Source organism: Rhipicephalus sanguineus, chromosome 11 (genome assembly GCF_013339695.2).
Source record: "Rhipicephalus sanguineus isolate Rsan-2018 chromosome 11, BIME_Rsan_1.4, whole genome shotgun sequence".
NCBI classification, from domain to species: Eukaryota; Metazoa; Arthropoda; class Arachnida; order Ixodida; family Ixodidae; genus Rhipicephalus; species Rhipicephalus sanguineus.
Window position 1 is genome coordinate 96,923,161 of NC_051186.1, and position 22,150 is coordinate 96,945,310.

At 46.9% G+C, this 22,150-nt stretch overlaps 1 protein-coding gene across 1 annotated transcript in view; it reads left to right on the forward strand.

The window, feature by feature from the left end:
* LOC119373325 (uncharacterized) overlaps positions 1–22,150 on the forward strand; it is a 58,571-nt gene extending 36,421 nt beyond the window's left edge. The window contains exons 2-4 of the mRNA XM_037643352.2: positions 6,536–6,712; positions 17,093–17,404; positions 21,032–22,150. Coding sequence (XP_037499280.2) covers positions 6,536–6,712; positions 17,093–17,404; positions 21,032–21,052 — 510 coding nt within the window. The 3' untranslated portion in view covers positions 21,053–22,150. The remainder of the gene's footprint in view (positions 1–6,535; positions 6,713–17,092; positions 17,405–21,031) is intronic.

The window sequence follows — 22,150 nt, forward strand, 5'->3', positions numbered from 1 at the left end:
CTTCCCGACGCCCACCGACAAGAAGGCCGTACGCCGTTTTCTCGGCTTGTGCGCCTATTACAGACGTTTCGCCAAGGAATTTTCACGGACCGCCGAGCCACTGACGCAACTCACGAAGGCCGACGTCGAATTCAGGTGGGAAACGTCGCAAGTTCAAGCATTTCATGAATTGAAACGACGCCTGCAGACGCCTCCCATACTTGCGCATTTCGACGAATACGCCGATACGGAAATCCACACCGACGCAAGCAGCGTAGGACTCGGCGCCGTCCTTGTGCAAAAGACAGACGGATTCGAAAGGGTCATCAGTTATGCTAGCCGGTCGCTTTCAAAGGCAGAAATCAACTACTCCACAACAGAAAAGGAGTGCCTGGCAATCATCTGGGCTACATCGAAGTTTCGCCCCTACCTCTACGGCCGGCCCTTCAAGGTTGTCAGCGACGCCACGCTTTGTGTTGGCTAGCTAACTTGAAGGACCCTTCAGGTCGCCTCGCACGGTGGAGCCTAAGACTTCAAGAATTTGACATAACCGTCGTTTAAAAGTGCGGAAGAAAACGCTCCGACGCTGACTGCCTGTCCCGCGCCCCCGTCGACCCACCGCCAGAGGACGACATGGAGGATGACTGCTTCTTGGGAACCATAAGTGCCGAAGACTTCGCCGAACGACAGCGAGGGGAACCAGAACTCAGGGGCCTTGTGGAATACCTCGAGGGCAGGACCACCGTTGTTCCCAAGGTATTCACGCGAGGACTGACGTCGTTTTTCTTGCGAAACGGTGTTCTCCTGAAAAAGAACTTCTCACCGCTTCGAGCCGATTCCCTTCTCGTAGTGCCCTCGACATTGCAACCAGAGGTCCTCCAGGCTCTACATGACGACCCGACGTCAGGACATCTGGGTGTTTCTCGCACGCTCGCAAGAATACAGGAAAAGTACTACTGGCCGCGCCTTGTTGCCGAAGTAACTCGCTACGTCAAGACCTGCCGGGACTGTCAGAGACGCAAGACACCGCCGACTAGGCCAGCCGGACTTCTGCAGCCTATCGAGCCACCTCGACGGCCGTTCCAGCAAATTGGGATGGACTTACTGGGGCCGTTCCCGACGTCCAATACCGGAAACAAATGGATCGTCGTAGCTACCGACTACCTCACCCGCTACGCCGAGACAAGGGCCTTACCCAGAGGCAGTGCCGCCCAGGTAGCGAAGTTCTTCGTTGAGAACATCCTCCTGCGTCATGGCGCCCCAGAAGTCCTCATCACGGACAGAGGTACGGCGTTTACTGCTGACCTAACTCAGGCAATACTGAGATACAGCCAAACAAGCTACCGCCGGACCACAGCGTACCACCCACAGACCGATGGCCTCACCGAGCGGCTAAACAAGACCATCGCCGACATGCTGGCCATGTATGTCGACGTCGAACACAAGACGTGGGATGCCATCCTTCCGTATGTGACCTTCGCATACAACACAGCCATGCAAGAAACGACGCAAATGACGCCGTACAAGCTGGTCTACGGAAGGAGCCCGGCAACGACGCTCGGCGCAATGCTACCAACCGCTACCGACGAAGACGATCTAGACGTTGCCGCCTATTTGCAACGCGCCGAAGAAGCTCGACAGCTCGCCCGCCTGAGCATCAAGAACCAGCAGAGGGTCGACAGCCGTGACTATAATCGTCGACGACGCCACATGGAGTACCAACCCGGTGACTGTGTGTGGGTCTGGACGCCGATACGCCGACGTGGGCTCAGTGAAAAACTTCTTCGACGATACTTCGGACCGTACAGGGTACTTCGACGCCTCGGCGCACTCGACTACGAGGTTGTCCCTGACGGCATTACGATCTCTCAGCGGCGCCGTGCACGACCTGAAGTCGTCCATGTCGTGCGCCTCAAACCATATTACGCGCATTAGCAAATCTGAGGACTGTCATTTTGCTTTATTATTGTGCTTTCTTGGGCTTATTGTTTATTGTACTTTGTTGCTTTATTCTTGTTATTTATTGTTGCATGCATCGACCTGTTCTGTTTAACCATCGGGACGATGCTTTTTCAGAGGGGGGCATTGCCACGTACGTTTCTTTATTACTTTTGCTGTATTCGGTTTTCGGCCAGAAAGACTGTCAGCAACGCTCAGCGCGAACCGCGCCTCATTGTTCGAGAACTTTCGCGATCATTGTAGATCGTTTTGTTAAGACTGCGCGCAAGACGCGCACACTCGAGCTTATTCTAGAATTTGTACGACAGCCAGCGATAACGCTGGAATGTTCGACGGCACATGTTTAAATGCCGACGCGCTTCAGCGCTGGTCAGTTGATCGACGGACGACGCCCTGTTCGCCGCTATCATTGTACAGCGTGTATTGCTGTAGTTCTAGTTCTCAGTTTCTCGGCCACAAGTGCTCTTTACGACAGCGGAAAAGCTGCTCCACATGAGCCGGTGTTTTCAACAAGAGCGAGCGTAGGTGTCCCACGTGCGCCAAAAATAACGCTACCCAGTTTATAGCGTGGAATGTAGGGGTCGTTTAAACTGTCTACTTGTCATGTGAGAACTACTTCATAGGCCTGGCTGGTCGTTCAATTAACGACATATTGACGAAGCACCGTGCGCTGGTAAAGGGGAATCAGGGGGGGAGGTTCATTCAGCTGAGCATTGTCAAAGATAGCAGAAAACATCAAATGTTCACTGCACACGTGTCTTCGGTTGCTGTAACGATGAAAAAAAAGCCAGGTCTGCGCAGAAAGCGCAGCACAGTCACAGCGAAAGCTGGAAGAGCTGCATTTCTAGAGCCCATTATAAAGTCTCTTGTGACTACTAATACAAGCAACCTAGCAACGTACCCACTACATCACAACTTATAATTTTTGTGAAGTTCGGAAGCACCCACCACGTCATTATTCGTCATTCTGCGGAGAAGCGAGGCACCATCTGTAAGGCATTATGTGCATTTTGTTGATGCGATGGTTGATGACGATGCAGAATTATGGCTGAGACCTCTGTAATGGGATGGAAGCTTTAAACGACCCACTAGTTGCGGCATTCGCATTCTGTGACGTCCGGTCGTTATTTTACTCTCCCACCACGCTTTATACTATATATTAACGTGGGAAAGAGAGAGAGACAATTAACTATATTTAGACCATGAGGAAAAGGATCATGGGAGCCTTATGGGCACCCTAGGCAACTAATAGAAGTGCACTTGAGAGGAACCCACCTCGCTATAAATAATAATTTTTTTTTTATGTAGGGAAGCAGCCACTATGTAATTTTTCGGGAATCTGCGGAGAACAGTGGTACCTGCTGGACACCTGTAAGGTATTATGTGCACTTTGTTGATGCTGTAGCTGATGAAGATGAAACATTATGGCAGAGCCCTTTGTAATGGGTTAGAAGCATTCAACAACCCACTCGTTGCGCATTTCGCATTGTGTGACGTCTGGTTGCACAATCGCGGTGTGTGTTGCCTAGCTTTTACTTTACTCTTCTACCACACTCCATTGCATATGTTAATGTGGTTCCTTCCTGACATGAATCCTGTATTCCATGTGCTTGTGATGTAATTCGTATCTGCAAACACGCAATAAAGCAAAACAAGCCGGAATGGCTCTGAGGTAGAACACTGGGCTCCTACACAGCGGTCCCAGGTTCGAACCTTGTTCCATCCTAGATATTTTTTCTTATTTCGCACGATAGTAGTTGCGCACACCGGCGGCAGCGGCGGACAACTACGGCGCCAAAAACGGGTCTTGTTGTGATCTCATAACAGCTTTCGCTGTAAAACGCCGTTTGATTCACGAAATCTTTTGTATTAGAAAGAAAAATTAAGGCTGCGTGAGCACTGCCTCCATCATATTGTCGCGACAAGAAAAAAATTTGGGTGTCCATCTGCTGTTCATCACCTATGAGTCGCATCACGCATCATGCATCAGTAACAATCGTGATTGCATGCCAGCTCCCATTTATTCAGTTTCTCTGTGCTCGCGTCTGGCAGTAGGTATTCTGCGTACCGTGGTTTCCCTATGAGGCATCAGGCATTTTTTTGTATTGTGCTGTAAACGTGTACTGGAATTATGGGATTAGCACGGTTGGCTTATGCTGAGGCTTGGGAACAATAGGGGGTACAATCGCTGAATCATCTCGCCTATCAATGTTGCAGAATGTCTTCATCATACTACCTCATCGTTGCTCCACACTAATGAGAACGTGTAATAAATATTCCGTTACGAAAGCCGAGGTACGGGCGTATTACTGACAATACTAATACAATAGTACGACGAAAAAAAACTATAGTTGAATGATGAAACGCAACAAGTTCAAGAAACGTGACTAAATACAGACAAATATATGTGTGAACCTGGTGTTTTAATCTCTCTTTTACGTAGTTTGTGCGTGAAATGTACAAATAATGCACTGCCAAATCTACGCCGTGAGAACAATCGACTCGTAGCCACAAGCCTAACTTAGTACAAGCAATAAAGACTGCAGTGCAGATACTTAGAGAAACCTTCGCAGCAAAAGGGGAACTACGAACGCGCGAGTCAAAGGGGACATGCGCCTCGCTCTTCGATGGTTTTCACAGTGTGGAACTGGCAGCACGTTTTTTGCACAGTTTAACAGCAGGAGTGCAATCGCGCGGACTACGAGCTTTGAGAAAATAATAAATGTTCGCGTTTTACGTCCCAAAACCACTATATGATTATTCGGGAAACCGTTGTGGAGGGCTTTGGACATTTCGACCATCTGGTGCCCTTAGCGTGCACATTATAACAAAGCACACCAGCCTCTAGCGTCTCGCATCCATCTAATTGCGGCCGCCATGGCCGATATTCGATCCCGCTGACATTCGGGTCAGCAGTCGAGCACCACAACCTCTAGACCACCGCGGCGTGTTTCCGAAGCGGCAGTACACAAAAAATGTAACAAAAATCATGGGCACTTTCGCAGACGACCATTCATATTTAACTCTTTCAAGCACACAAATTGTATGTTTGAAGTGTTCAATTTTTATGCCAGAATTATGAGTGAAAGTTACAAAATACAGTAATGGACGCCTTAAAAGATTGCTGCTGGCAATAAAGTTGCCACGAGCTGGTGAGTGCTACCGAACACCGTGCCTCAAGGGTCTCTGCATAGTGCACATTATCACATGGGGTCCTTTACAATGTAGCGCCATACAATGTAATTTCTTTTTTGAAATTACGTTCTGTGTCACTGAGAAACGGCTTTTTATATCTTGCGACGGCATAGTGACACATGGACGTCTGGCACAGCCAAAGTGTTCTCGATGGCTGTGCCTTTGGTGCTGCATTTCCCGCATCCTCGCTTCGCTTTGACCACCTTGTTGGCCAATGTAATATAGTCCTTATTTTTTCCCACCGCGTACAGATTAGTATCAAATACGATCTTCCAAACCCACTCAAGCGTTCATAAAAATCTAAATTTGCAAAATGGGGTACAACTTTTCTTTTCAGGAATGTCAAGTGGCAGTGCGCAGTCATGAAAATATTGGCAGCAGAGACATGCGATGCCCTGTACACAATATAGAATCGTTTGGACTGTGACGATAGAACCTGCATCTGCTGCGGTGTCACATGCGTCCCTGACACTTTCAGCGACATCCAGACTCGAGCATTCGTCGTCGGACATGAGATCACCGAAATCATCTTCCTCGCCATACTTGCTATCGCATGAACTGTCGCCGGCAGCAGTTAGTGGCAGCTGTTAGTGTCGCTCGGAATATCTTCATATCGAACAAACAGAGGCGTTTTTCGCGTAGAATACAACTTTGTGGCGAATTTCGCCTGTTGTATCTGGGACCCCACTTCTACCGCCTTTCATGCTCGGTGGTTAGAGTACCTGACGTCATACTACATGAACCTGGTCCGCAGCGCATTTTTGCCAATATAGCCAGTACGACACACTTCCGCACTGCGTCTTAGATCCAAGAAAGGTTCCTTCTAAGCTCACATAGCTTTGCGCACGTGGGAACTTTCAGAAGCCAGCGCGAGAAGAGGCATGCTGGCTCTAGAGCTGTAGCTTAGCAACAGAAAAAGCTACTCCAGAGGACCAGCTCCTCTTGGCGCACTTATAGAAAAGACTTAAGGGAAAAAGTAATCGATTGTTTGCTTGATAAACTGTGAGGTGGCACTGGGAAAAAAATCTCTTGGTGGCCAGAAACGCTGACCACCGTGCCTGAAAGAGTTAAAACAATTCCCACACATAGTAGTTCGAAGTTTACTCGCAATAACAGTGACAATGTACACACGTTGGAAAACAGAGAATGTCTTTACGTTCGCGTTTATTCTTCTTTTATTTCATAGCATTATGGCTGCCTTAGATATCCCGGAATCTATGGCCGAAATACGGGGTAATTGTCCACCTTAATACTCATTTTATTTAGCAAAACAGTAACGTCCGGATCATGATAGTCTAGGACCCCCTGTGTCAAAGTGAAATTCATTTCAACAAGATATAGTATTATGTAGATACCTGCGGAACGGTTACTCTTATAGTAAGCTTCATATATTGCTTTTCAGCATCTCAAGGACCTATCGGCTAAAGATATTGCCGAACTCTATGAACAGTTCTTGGGAAGTCCTACCAGGAGCAAGCGTGCCATTAGACAAGACAGTGCCATCGCCCAACTCGCAAAATTGCTTTTAGGACTGTCCTCAAGCGCAACCAGCGATATTTCAAAGGTGGTCACTGTGCATGTAAGAAGGCACTTGTGTTTCCAAACGTTTTATTAAGATTGATAACAACACATTTGGCTGTCGTTACTTATCAAATGAGGACAACGAATAGATAGATAGATAGATAGATAGATAGATAGATAGATAGATAGATAGATAGATAGATAGATAGATAGATAGATAGATAGATAGATAGATAGATAGATAGATAGATAGATAGATAGATAGTGTCGAATAGCAGCAGCCTTTGTGGCGTATATTTTTGTGCCTAGGCTAAGTTAACTACATCGCGTCCTAAAATAAGTATATATCGGATAGAACTTTAGAAGTCAGCGGCATTTCCTAGTGAGAGGCCTGTACCAATGGGCGCGCACTCGGGACTGACGTCATGAGCGGGACGGCTAGTGGCTCCGCCTTCGGAGAACATCGGGGCGTGCATGAGAGGTACTATTCATTTAGTCGCGGAGGCGATCAGCTGCTGCGCTTCGGTCGTCTGGGCGGGGCCTCTCCTAACTTCTTAAGGTGTATCCGACTATGGACGATTTAAGACAGACACATGGGTACCACCACCTAGGCTTGTTAAACGAATGTTTTAATATTTTTCTACAGGTATATCGCGACGTGAATTAACAAGGCCATGAAACGTCGAATGCACCAACCCAATCGTTTTCGTGCGTATGCGTGTACTGTAGCACATTCGTGTAGTTGTTATGAACTGAACGGCACGGCTACTGCAAAATATGGCATCACTGACACTCATCCGTAAAACAGTCTTCAGGCTAGCGGCCGTATATGGATTTCAGTTGGTGGATGTGTTCTCATGATATGTCACCTTGCCATATCCAAACGAATGCAACAGACAACTAGGACAAGGATGGCATAGCCGACATTATTATTTGTTTCTGAGAGTACTGCCAGTCCGAATGCCAGACTTTGACAGGGGTGGGTGGTACAATGAACATAACAACGTGCAGGAAGTACAAAAGTATAAAACGTAGCGAAATATACAGCAGTAAAGGCAGTATTTCACAAAAAAGACGCGATGATTCACAGAGGAAAAAAAGTACAAAAGGCAACATGAAATGCTGTCTACAATTCCAACAATGACCGTGCTATACAAAACAATACGAAAAACCATCTGAAAACAGTGCACAGTAGGTTATGTTCTGCGGGTAAAAAGCACAGAGGAGTGGCACCAAGTACCAACTGTAATGTAGATAAAGTCGGCTACAATACATAAGTACACCCGGGCGTGTTTAATATACAAAAGCAACAAAATTTAACATGATGCCAGCAATCAGCTTGGCTAAGATGGGTACAATATAGCGCACTGTGAAATGAATGAAAGTGAAGCTATCAGACAGATGTAGCAGGTATCGCCCGAAAAAACCATTTAAGATCGATACTTTCAAGAACCTCCGATGGCAAATTATTCCGTTCGTTGATCGAGCAAGAAAAAAATGAGTACCTGTATATTGTCATGTGGTCGTGACGTCGACGAAGACAGCAGTCAGCACGTCCGAGATGAAACTGTTTATTTGGCCGAACTTGTGGCCGGGAAACTGAGTCAAACTACAGCAATAGGCTGATAGCTGCGAACAGAGCCTCGACCGTCGATCAACTGACAAGCAGTCAAGCGCGTCGGCTTTTATACAGGCGCTATCGAACTTCCAGCGATATCGCTGTTGGCGGCGTTATCTCTCGACAAAGCTGGAACATTCTCGTGCGGCGCGCAATCTTAACGGATTGTTCGAAAACAATCGCGAAGCTTCCTACACACCACGGCGAGGCCTGCGCAGCGCGTTGCCCACAGCCTTTGTGGGTGAAGCTTCAACTCATGAAATATAAGAATCGCGGCAATATATTAGTATTCAAGAGGTGCTCAGTAACTCTTTTAGGGCGAGAGGAGCACGCTTTGAGGCGCAAAATTGGTTCGATTACATATGAGATAGAACAGCTTTATTCTTTCGTGATAATGTCTACATTCCAAAGTTTCCAGTTTAGCACTTTCCAAAAGAGCGGAAGGAAATGTGCCGCGAGAGGTAAGCGTTAAATACGAACCTTACAGCTATTCGCTGTACTGATTCAAGTTTATCTGCGTTAGCTTGTGTGTGCGGGTCCCAGACAGCCGACGCATATTCTACTACTGGTATGACATACGTTTTACGTGCGAGTAGTTTAGTCTCGCGTGTGGCCTTAGGTAGTGCCCGCCATATATAACCTGATTTCCCCAAAGCCCTTTTTTCAATATATGATATATGTTCGTTCCATCTTAAATCTGATGTGATGACAAGGCCAAGGCACGTATACCGCGAGACGAAAGACAAGGAATGATAGCCTGGGTTGTATTAAAATTATTAAAGATCGCTTTTGCGCGTTATGGTCATCGCCAGAGTTTTTTGCAGGTCGACGGCTTCGCATGAAACCGATTCCCACAAGACGTGGGAATGTTCATTTGCCACTTTCTGCACCAATCTTGAAGTTTAGATAAACGTTTATTTAAAAGAATTTGGTCACTGGAAGTGTTAAGTTCATCATAAAGGGCGCAGTCGTCTGCGAAAAGCCTTATCCTAACTGGAATATCGCGGACGATATCATTAATAAAAACACTCGCAGATCCCACGTATTGTGGGAATCGGTTTCATGCGAAGCAGTTGGCTTGTAATAGCTGCTGAATTCTTTGGCTATGAGCCAAGCGTTACGAGGTGGATCGAGGTGTTTTTGTGAGTGTAGCAGTTGCGCGCACATTGTGCTCTTACTAAGAACGTCGACTACACTGGCGTTTACAGGGTGACATGGTCTGACGTAACGCCATCATGACATAGCATCAGCATTATTGAAACAAAGTGCATGCTACGGTGTGATGATGTGAATGTCATTCGTGAGCCTATTCCTCCGGGTTCCAGCAACGCTTGACTATCGCTTGCTGAATCATAGGAATACAAACGTAAAGTTCCTTAGACTGCTATAAAAGCGCAACCAACACTGCTAACCACAATTGACTTTCACCCAACATTACGCGTATATCTTACAAGTACACATGTATTATTTATTGCTTTGTTATAAATTTGATGATCAGCACTGTAACCACAACTGACGTTACACCGACATCATGCCTGCATTCGGCCCTTTTCGAAAGCAGTTTCAGGACCTGGCGGGGCTCTGTCGTAGAATGCCTGACTGTCACGTAGAGCGCTAGGTTTCGATTCCTGCTGGGATCATGATTTTTATTCTTTGCATTCCAGCGGGTCAACGCTGCCGATGTCGCTTCTTCTTAACGCTCTGACATTTGAATTACCACGGTCTGTTCTCGAAGTTTCTGGGTAGATGTAAACCGTCAATCAACTGTGGCGCATGCACGCATACCGCGGCCCAGTGGCATGCGGGATTGTGCCACACATGTCAGGAGGAAAGGGTGTGATGACGTACGCAACAGGATTTTCACGTTATTCTTATGACGACCAGTCATATTTATAAAGCCCTTTTACCCTCCCATATCAATTTCCGTTTACACCAAGTTAAGGAGGCGATCACGAGAGCACCCACACATAGGCGGCTGGATAGGTAGATACGTAGATAGAAACGCTAAAAGTGCATTTGGTACGTTAGGAATGCTTCGCACCTAAAACCAAAATAAAGAGGCTCGAGGATAGATCCCTGTGGTATGCCGCATTGAACCGGCGCGGACGACGAGTTGCTTCCACCGACCATGATGCACTGGTGCCTGCAGCTTAAGTGTGCTTCGATCCAAGCCAATAAAGAGTCATCCTTCAGAATTGGTTTTAATTTGATAAAATGCCTGACGGTGTGAAACACGGTCAAACGCTTTTTCAAGATCAAGAAATATTAGATCAATTTCGCTTTTTTTGTTTAAACCCATGGCAAGGTCATACACCACTTCAAGCAGTTGCTGAATATTATGTGCTCTAGAACTTTAACACATATGAATAACAGCGAAATTAGGCAGTTATTTACTGTAGTGCAGTAATAGGACGAAAATTCAAGGGCTCTAAAGTCAACGGAAAAACACCCTCTGACTCTTTAGGATAAAAACCCATAACCTTCGACTTCGAAGGTTGTGGTTTAAAGCGTGTTAACGTGCTCGCCTGATTCATTAAAGAAAAAGTATCGATGGTGGGTGGTCCGGTAAAACGTCAAATGCCCTGCCATTAAGACACGTATGGCATTTGGACAGTTCGCTCGCATTGTGTGATTTGACTTCATGCGAAGCCGTTTGTGGCAGCAGCTTGTGTTGCATTTTTCACTTTGACCCAAGCATTATCATATGGATCGATATCTCGGCGTAAATTTAGTAGTTGTGCGCATAATGTAGGCTTGCCAGGCATATCGACTACGCTGGCGTCTATAGTGTAGCTGATTGGCTAAACTAACGTCGGCACTCACGTCAGAGGAGACATTTAAGTTTTGTCGCAACAAATTACATGCAATGGTTCGATGATGTGCGTATAACAGGTGGCGTTCGTCGGCGTATTCAAGCAACGAATACGTATATCTTGCGCATTCAATATTTATTACAATGTTCTATAAAAGCGGTTAGCCAATACTGCAGCCACATTTGGTATTGTCTGGACATGACGCTTGTGTAGGCTCTTTTCCTTAAGACGTTTGAAGCACTGGCGTTGCTCTATCCTAGAATACTTGACTGCTGCGCACAAAGCCATGTCTCGATTCCGGCTCTAACAGTTTTTTATTCTTTTTTTACATTGGGATACTTCACTGGCCGATGACGCCGCCAACGCCGGCACCCGATTTTCTGCTCCAGGATTTTCTGCTCCACGATTTTCTGCTCCAGGGCGCTTCAGCTTCGCCGTCAAGTATATCACGCGTTAGCTTAAACGGGCGCCGTGCGTATCGCCTTCCACCGAACCACGTATAATGCCACGCAATCTTACATCGGTAAGGAGGCTCGTCGCACTACATTACATTCTGAAAGCGTTTTTTAAAATGCGGTTTGAACCTCTAGCATGGCTTCGTTGTAGAACGGCTGCATGCCACGCAGAAGACCTGGGTTCGATTCTCACTGCGACCGAGAGATTTATTTGCTAAGCATTTTTAGCGAACCTAAGGCACTTTGATCCTTTCTATATACGTAGCTATCTATCTATTGCAAGAAAAATAGAAAAGAAGACGCAATAGCAGAATACTTGGAGAGAGACGAAAAAGAACTGGAATAAGTAGTAATGGCGACCGTATTCGATTCGTGGGTTGTCGGTGGCATTACAACTTTGGCCCAATCAAGAGGATCCTGTGCTACGCGCCTGAACAGGTCCGCTTTTCCGACGACCATGTGCATCAGCATCGCTGCAAGATGTGTAGAGGACGTCAAGACGGTGAGCGTCGCGTCCTGCGTCTATGGCAGAGAGTCGACCTCTTCGCGTGAGCTTTGAGTGTTCCATGACAGATCGCCCTTTTTGGAAGAACGAAATGAGTCACAAGGAACTTAAAGCGGTCATCGCGCATTGTGCTAGAGTAGTAATCGTCGATAAGGACGTAGTCGCGTTCTTTCGAGTGGAACAAGTGGATTCCTAGGTATGCCATGGTCTTTCCGGTGGCGGCGTTGGTATCAGCAGCTGGTAACGCAGTGCTCGAGTCTCGGCATACTTAGTACATTGAGTCATAAGGTCGTCAATATGCTGGTTGCAATTGGGCCACCAAACACACTTTCGGGCGCGTTCTTGACAGCGGTGGACACTCTGATTCCCTTCGTGCAGCAGTGCGAGAATGTACTTGCGTTGAGCAGATGGGATGACAATGCGGCGATTCAGTAAGAGTTGTTCCTAGTACGCACTCAGTCCTTCTTCTTCCTTCGGGTATGGTGCTAAATTCGACGGAACTCTCTTCTTGGACGGCCAGCCTCTCTCACGATAGGTCATGATCGAAGAACACTCCCCATCTTGAGCTTGAAGAGGACGGATCTCGTCGAGCTGACTTGTCAGTTGTGGAGATCTGCTTCTACACAAATTTTCAAGCTGCTGACGGCTTCGGAAGATGGCAAGTCGCAGGGTGCTATTGATAGTGTGTCAGCTGTGGCTGGCAGTTTTCGAGGAACATATTTGACGCAGAACTGGTAATGTATCAGTTTGATCCGCATTCGTTGAATTTGAAGTGGCAAGACGGTCCAGATATTTACTTGAAAGGAGGGCTACAAGTGGAAGATGATCGGATTGGACCTCAAAATTTAGTCCACGTAGGTATGGGTCGACCTTGGTGACAGCCCACGTGACAGCCAGACTCCTTTTCCGTTTGAGTGCACCGTCCCTGTCTAGTAGTGCCTGGAGTAAGACGCCTCCGAGGTCATGAGAGCTTGCGTCAGCTGTTACAACAGTAGGGTAATGGGGATTGTACATAGCCATACATATGTCGGAGCTGAGCAAGGACTTGATGCTCTTGAATGCTTGCGCTGGTTTGTAACTCCAACTCCTGGTGTTGTTATTGGTGAGGAGAGCACGAATATGTGCAGAGATCTTAGACAGGTTTGGAAAGAATCGGACAACATGGTTTACTATCCATGTAACCCACGAACACCACTGAGTTTAACTGGTCGTGGGAGGTCCATAACAGCCTTGACTTTGTCTAAATCTGGACAAATTCCGTGCTGGCTTAAGACAGCTGCTAAGAACTTGACAGAAGACACTGGGAACTGACACTTCTTTTCGTTAAGAGTGACGTCCGCTTGAGTTAATCGCGCCAAGACGTCAGCTAGTGCTGTTGACAGCTCTTACCGAAGAGGAGTATGTCGTCTATCATGTTGACGACTCCAGTGATGCATTCGAGCAGTCTCGACATGAAGCGTAGCGTTGGAAATATTCGGGCGCTGTCGCAAGGCCAAAGGAAAGACGCTTGTTGCAATAGCGGCCAAAAGGTGTGATGAACGTCATCAGCTCTCAGGAGTTAGTTTGATTTGGTGGAAGATGAATCTTGTGTCGAGCTCGGAAAAAAAGATGTTGCCCCACCAAGCAGGCCTAAGATGTCTTCGACTGTTGGCAGAATATATCGTTCCCACTGGATAACCTTGTTCAACTTACTTCTTCAAATCGACACACAGCCTGTACCCGCCCGATGGCTTCGGCACAGCGACGAGGCCTGAACACCATGCTGCTGGCTTGTTAACCTTGCGAATGACTCCTTGGGTTTCCATTTCGTACAATTCCTCCTTCACCTGTTCGAGCAGAGGTAAAGGTATTCGTCTAGGCAGATTGAAAAAAGGGACCAGCATCCGCAGCGACGCGAATGTGTCATTTTTTTTGGACCTCACCAAGCCCTCGAAAAAAATCCTTGCGCTGACGGAATACGTTTCAGAGTCCAAAAACTGGACGATGCCGAAGTCTCCAATTGCAGGCAATCCCAGATTATGTGTCGTCTGGTCCTTGATAGCATACGGTCTTTGCACAGCGAGGTTGGTACGCCATTGTAAAGTAGCAGTGAAAGTTCCCAGAGCGTGCAACCTTGGATTTCCAGGACCAGACAGCTTGGCGTCCCTTTTATTCCAAAATGGGACGTAATCCCGGGAAAGAAACCGAAACAGCCGCTACTTCTGGCCACGAGTTTACCTTGAAGTGTGCGAGGTGACAATTGACGTGAATATCGGCGTATTTTGCCACGACGCGTACTGAGCGCGTGAGGTGCAACAGAGCCCAACAGCTCAATACAATGCTTGGCCTTGCAAACAGCAATAAAGTGACTTTGTTTCTTGCAGAAATTACATGTGGCCTTGCGAGCTGGGCATTCCTTTCAAGAGTGTCGACCACGGCCGCAGGAACTCCAAGTGAACTGAGTTGGCTGCACCGACTTGTTGCAACGTGCTGACACGTTCTTCGTGCGCCGCGTCCACGTTTCAGCTGTCGAACGCCCCGCTTTCGCTGAGACTAGCACGAGATGGACGCTCTTCTCCGGCTTCTTCGTGGATACGCGCTTGGCACAAGGCTTTCTCCACCGAAAGTGTCGTACATCGGCACAGCTGCTCCGACGGCTTCTCGTTCCGCAATCGAACGACAAACTTCTCGCCGACAAGGCGGTCTTCGATCTCGGCGCTGTTGTACCCATAACGCCTGACAAGATATCTAAGCGCAGTAAAAAATCCGTCAACGCGCTCCCCTTGCTGTTGTACTCGGTGGTGAAATCGGCGGCTTTCATAAACCTCATTGACGGGGTGGAGAAAATGCTAAACGAGCTTAGCCTTGACTTCCGCAAAGGGAGGTTTTTCGGAGCAGACAGTCCAAGTGACTACAAGACGCTACGTGCTTGAGAACCCATGCAATGCAACAGTGTTTGCACTTGCACCTCGTCAGCGCCTGTGTTGAGTCCGGTAGCAAAGGCGAAATCTTCGTACCTTGTTATCCATGTTCTTCATTCCGGCGGCCTTTTGAAGTGGAACGGCGACGCAGGGTGAAGTCCAGGCGTACCGCCACGCACGATGTTGAGCTTGTTAGGCCAGGCGTCTGTACCGCCTGTCGAGACAATAACGCCGCGTTAGTAGCCAACTTCTGACACCATGTTCAGAGACGCCGACTCAAGACACGAGCTTTGTTCGTAGCGACAACAGGTCGTTTATTGGCGTAAGCCCCTCAACTATATACCTCGTGCCAGATGCCGCTCGCATGCTATCCACGGTATCCTTTAGTTGCTGGACAAAGCACACAGAGCGTCCACTACAGCACCTACTGAGTGTCGGCGGGACATCGTGTGCGATGTGTTCATGCCGAGATCATTTGGGCCACTCGTGTCAGGAACCGGAGAAATAATCAACTGTGGCTAATGAGTTTCCTACTGCCACATTTGCCTGAAAAACGGGACACCACTGCTTCGACGTCGACGCTTTCACTGCGTGCAGAACAACAGTTATTCACGGAGTGTATTGAAGCAACCTGAATTGACGACGCTCCGGAGAAGCGGCAGGCAACGTCGGCGGCCTGATCGCTGGGGCTATAATAGCCATACTTAAGTTTCGTCAGGAACGAAATGTTGTGTTTATACCGCAACATGTTAGACATTCCTTGGTCATCGAGTTACGGTCATAAATGAGTGAACACCACTGCGCTTGTGTAACCAGGAGCCACTTGGATACACAAGCGAGTGCCCTATGTTACCGAGATTTTGGTGTGTATCGAGGCTGCCCATCGGCATGCCGGAATAAAGGGCTTGAAAAGCAGGCCTCGCCCTGCAGTTACAATGCCTACCTAATAAAGAGAAACGGCTCATCGATATTGCGAGAGAGAAGGGAAAAGAATATGAACAGAATCACGAGCACACTTAAAGAAGAAGATGAACTCTACAGGCGGTAGCACAGATTTGTTTACTTTAGGTATTCCAGTAAAATTGCCCCACAACGTTGGTTCGAAAAGTTGTTCTCGAGTCCAGTTGGTTAAGAAGTATTTGTAAGAAGTATCGCTGGGTGCCATAGCGAGCCCAGCAGCACAGGACCTGTTCACTTGTCTCTTCTGTTCCGCAAAAATCGCATGTACAGGTGTCCGCCCTTGCGATGCGAAACGATTACGCATTTCTCAATGCAACACCCATCCAAAGGCAGCATAATAGCGTCGCATCAGAGCGGGAAATACACGACGGTCGTTGTAGCTTCAACGAAGAGCCCGGTTAATGTACGTGACACCTTTGGAAGCTCGCGAACAGTTTGCGTAAACTGCCGAGCCCGCACATAAGTTGTCTTGCCACATCAGTCATTGATAGCGGATTTGGAGCCATTCGAGTTCTTCATGAGCCAATAGGGCTCCATCATTGGCTAATTGATTACCAGTAATACATATATGCCCTGGAAGTGACTGATATATAATATAGTGTCCTTTAGCTCGAGATTGATGGCGACAATTTCCTATTTTATGCACTGATTCCTCGTGAGTCCTCCTACGGAGGGCAAGTATCACCGAAAGTAATCACCTGAGCACGGCACCTGTTTGATGCTCACACTTCGGGAAATGAGCGAATGGCTTTGCATCAGTTGATTCGAGTGTTGACACCTTAAACTTACAAGGTGTTCACTAAACGGCGGCACAATTTTGTTCCGGCAAAGCAGTCAATGTTTGTGAGAGGGCGGCGCTGTGGGAATCATGACTAATTAATAACCGTTGTGGGAACATCAACATTGAGCAGCTAAACAGTGTGTAATTACGGTTGAAGTGGTGAAACTGTCGTATTGAAAAATTTGGTACTCAGCAGCGCATGTTTGATACTACATGGGTAGACGTTCTGCGACACCGCCTTCAGCTTTGAAAGTGCCAACTTTGAGCAAGCACCAAATAATAAGTACCGTGGTAACACGTAAGCACATCTTTTATTACTAGCTACAGACAGACTTTTGTTACGTATTCTTTTAGTACCTTTGAAAATATCGTGCCTTGCCAACGTCATTGTAGTTTTTTTTCCTAGCTTCTGCGATATTTGTACAGGAAGCGAAATACACCGAGATGCTACGAAGGTATCGGATGTTTCAATTATGAAGATCGACTGGGTCTGGATTTGGGGGGACCTGACCCCCCAGAAGATGTTGGTACAGTTATGACTCTGTACGGCTCCGAGTTTGATTACGCAATCCAAGTGAACGCCTCAGTGTGGAAGGTAAAATATGTAGTAAACACGGGAATTGAACTGCAAAAGCCACTATGTGCTGTAATACACGGATTTAACTTCAATGATAACAACGATTGGATGTACGAGATCAAGGATGCTTTGTTGAAAACGGTGAGTGGTAGCGGCTTGTATAATTTTTCGCATAGAGCAATCTTACCACCAAGAAATTCTACACCACCTCAATGTACCTCTTAGAATAACGCAATTGCACGAATCGTGTCAGGCCTTCCCGTGAAAATTGGATCCAGGCGAGCCCAACACTAGGCAGGACGTAGAAATTACCCAGTTTAACATATACGCACTCTTGCAATGCCTTTTAAGAGAATTACGTGATATGTTAAGCCTTCAATGTAATTTCTGAGTCTGACCAACTAGCCCAACAGCAAGTTTTACAAATTTCTCACCCACTCACTGTGAAATTGAAGACAATGAATACTGCTCCGCTTGTTTAGTGGAGGGGAAGGTTGCAGTACCGGAATATCCGAAGAACGCTACCTCAAAATAGAGGGTTACATGCATGTCGCCTACCTTTTTTTTTTGCTTCGGAATGTAGATTACCTTGCCATTTATCTATAGGCAAAAATGATGTCATATATCCCTTTGTTCACATGTGGCTGTACGGTTGTTTATAAATGTACCTTTAAAAAGTTGGGGGCCGCTTAAGCTTCACCTTTAAGAGTTGAACGCGATAGCGATATCCTGCCCCTAGTGTGCACTTCGAACACTACGAGTGTTTAACAGAATGCGCGCGCTAAGGTGTGTGATTTATGTAATGGGTAGCATGCTTTCAACCAGATAATTTGTCGAAGTTGCGATGCACCCACTACGTGGCCTTAAGGGAATACGCGCAGTAATGTGTGTGCGTTTTGTAATGGGTGGCTGTCTTTAAACCACCAAGTCGTTAGGATATTGACATGGTGTGACGCCCGATGGCAATGTACGCTTGTACCACGCAATATTACTGCGATATCACATCGCGTACTGTGACACCTGTATACAGGACGCGTATTTTTGGGAAGCATGAAAGTTACTTTCAGTGCATCTCCAAGCAGAGGCGTGGCTGTGTGGTAGAACACCTGCTTGACACGCAGACGGCCTGGGTTCGATTCTCACTCAAACCCAACATTTTTATTATTTATTTTATTTGCAGCTTTTTCGATTTTTCGGTCACGGACAAGATGATGATTTTTCGCTCACAACCAACGGCGCCGACGCCGACGGCGGAATTTCTGCGATACGAGCTCTTTAACGCTATCGCGTTAATAAACCAATCTACGTTGATTGCCCTTTGGGAGATCGCTGAGAATTGCTTAATCGAAAAGTTCTACTGTACTGGCACCCTTCCCTACAACGGTGTCATCGGTTGACGTCGGCGTGACGTCGTTCATCTTCTTTCAAGCATTTGTCGGCAGCTGGAACGGATCCATGGCACGCATCCCGCGACCACCTGAGTACGTTATTGTCTGCAGATTTTCGAGAACGGAAAGTTTCATGGTGCTTTTTTAGAGGGCTTTATTTTCAGTAGCACGAAATTCAACGAAGCCTTCATGGAAAGCGTTTTACATTTACATTTGTGTCGCTCCACGAGTACGAAGAGTTCATGTAGTTCAAACGCCTTGACATTATTCGAGCGCAGGTGTGTTATTGTGTTACCCAGTTATTTAGGCACTCTCCTTGAGAGTGGGAGCCCGTCTCTACACCCAACACTTCCGAATAGGGGTGTGCGAATATTCGAGTTTCAAATTCGAGCCAAAAATACCTAACCAAATAATTGGATTTGACTTTGCAATAGCTCGTATTCGAAGTTTCGAATAATTCGATTGGACGATTATGTAAAACGCAACAATGGCCAATGTTGCAACTTGGATGGGGTGGGGTGGCTAAAACTAACGCTAAAATCTGTACAGTAGGCCTCTCGATAAAACTTTCAGCGACATCCTGGTACAAAAACGAGCGCAGTCGTTTATTTTAAAGGCGATTATGTAATTTGAACACGTACAAAAAAACACGAGAAAACTGTAAAGCTCTTCACAAGTTTGCCTCTGGAACGAAGGCACGAACTTTTCTTGCATTGTTCAGTCGCTAATGCCGCAGGCACTGTAAAACATACCGACTTCGGCCCGCAAACCCTCGGTGAATGGATTCACATATGAATCTCCAATATGATTGAATTCACAAGAAACCGCTGTGCAGTCGTCACTGCTGCACCGCATCACTCGTTCAAAAACTCCCATCGTTCCGGCGCGTAGTTAAAGCGCTGCTGTGAACGGGCGCCCGAAGATTTTCAGGAACCGAGCACACATGGAGTTAGAGCACGATTGCGCGTCCTTAGATGAAGCACAATCGAAGCCGTATTCTGCGACCCTAGGGGCAAAAATAGCTACCGTACCTACTTCTTTTAGCAGTTAGGAGGTTAGGAGTGCCCCTGCTAACTGGAGTGACGGTTGTTCTATCAACATGCCTGCGCGCCCATTAAAGGAGAATAAAAATACCCTTCCCAACAAGCGCGTAATAAAGCTGCCACCAAGCTGTAACGTCCCTGATTTTTCCTTTTTATTGCAGTAACTGGCGGTAGGCCTTTAGCGTAAATATACGTACTATTCGATATTAGATTTCGTATTAGATATTTTTGGCTACTATTCCGCACTATTGGATTCGAATTCGACTCGAGATAAAATTTTATTATTCGCCCACCCATACTCCCAATGACCAGCGGTTATCCTGCCGACGTGCTACGTGCCCGGCCCATATCCATTTTTTCTTCTTGATTTCAACTATGATGTCCTTAACCCCCGTTTGTACCCAGACCCACTCTGCTCTCTTCCTGTCTCTTAAGGTTTGACTGGATTCCAAGAGATGGCAAACGTGTGAGGGGGAGACAGCAAATTAGGTGGGTAGATGAGATTAAGAAGTTTGTAGGTATAACGTGGCAGCAGAAAGCACAGGACAGGGTTGATTGGCGGAACATGGGAAAGGCCTTTGCCCTGCAGTGGGCGTAGACAGGCTGATGATGACTGCCAATAAAGTTATGTTTTTATCGTTTTTTTGTATGGCGATGATCGTATTAGCCAACAGATGGACAGAGGTGCTGACAGTATTCTCGTTAAAGCGGTATGAAAAAACATACTTGTTTAAGAATAAGTTTTGATACTTTAGCGTTTGTTCACAATTTATTCGTTTCCATCCTGCGTAGGTTAGCGCCTTAGTTCCAAGCCGAGGTGCCAGATGAACTAATCGTTCTGAGCTACACGCCGTCTTGTCGCGCCGAGCTTAGTGTTTGTAAATGTTTTTAACACATTCGCCATGACTATCCGGCACAGTGTGTGTCATCGGACAACCCTGAGCGAGTGAAAGCTCGCGGAAAATGCCGCGACTCGTTGCCTTCTATAGTCATTCTCCGTGTACCTCCCCACACCCCGCCCCCCACTGTTCGTGCCCGAGTGCCTTGTAAACAATATTAAGGCAGCTTAGCGCTAGGGGTGCCAAGCCTGAGGGAAGTGCGCAGCTGGCCAGCCTTCTTTGTTTCTCTTCGATTTTCTGTATCTTTCCTCCTATCTTTCATTCATTTTCTCTTTTTCCGATTTTTTCTGTCCTTCTCCTCTCCTAATTTCTATTGGTTTCTTCCTCTATCTTTATATATTTATTTCTCTTTCTTGCTCTTTCTATTTTCTTCCCATTTTCCCCCTTTCTTTCTCGCTTCCTGTTGCTCAGTTGCTCCCCCCCTTTTTTTTTTGATAGGTCGTTTTGCCAGGCCCCTAGAGTCGTCCGCAATTATCATCATCAATACTCTCGAAGAACAAGAGGAAGAATTCTCCTTGGCGCGACTGCGTGCTCTATATGCTACAGATGGCTATGCTATTCGTGGTTTTGCCTGCGATACGCGAAGCTGCGACAACACACGATGACAGCATACGACAGCGTACGACAGGCCGGGTTCCTAAACTGCTCCGCACCTAAAGTGTTCGCGGAAAGGCTTCTGTCGCCCCGTAGTTGGTTCATGTGAGTACGTAGCTTAACCCCAGCAGTGGCCTGTGCGTTATCAAGGGGCAACTGGTGAGCTTTCTAGGGAAATGGCTGCGTCAAGCGAGAACATTTTAAACATAATTAAACAAAACGAACAGCTTCGCGGATATTCCATCTTCACATAGGAAATGATATCGGAATTCTTTTTTGCTGAAATCGCAAACAAGTTGCTGGTTTATGCTGAAATCCACAACAGGTTCTAACATATTTGCTGCTTCCACTTGGTCCATGACCAGATATTGCCTAGTACATATGCTAGAGTTAGGTTAATGCCCGCTACGCCACCATATTGTAAGCAAGAATTGTAGCGCCGTGACTTCAGTACGTTCTCATTTTATCGCAGAAACACGTCGAATTAAAGGGATGAGAATGTCCTAGGAACGCTGACGAATCAATTTTGGACCTGCCGATGACACTGCGCATACGATATTGAATCATATACAACGTTATAATACTCATGTGACGTCAGACAGCGTTTGCTGCGTCTGTTAATCAGGGCGCATTTAAAACGGGGCCACAGTAGTTGCATTCCGACACATGCATACCAAAGTCTCAGTGGAGGCTAAACCACCATAGGCGGGCCAAGGTTATCCGCATTTGCCGCTACGGCACTGCTTATAATCGTATCTTTGTTTTATCAACAATGAAATTAGGCCGCTGCAATAACTTGCAGGATATATCTATGCTGTACATGCAAGCTGCTGCTCCAGACACGTCGTCTAGTCCTAGCCAAGCGCGTAAACAGAAAGGCTGAAGATGCAATGCGCACGGATTTTTAGGGATTGTATGTGACGTAAGAAGGAAGGAATGGCTGGTAGAATCCGACGAAGAAGA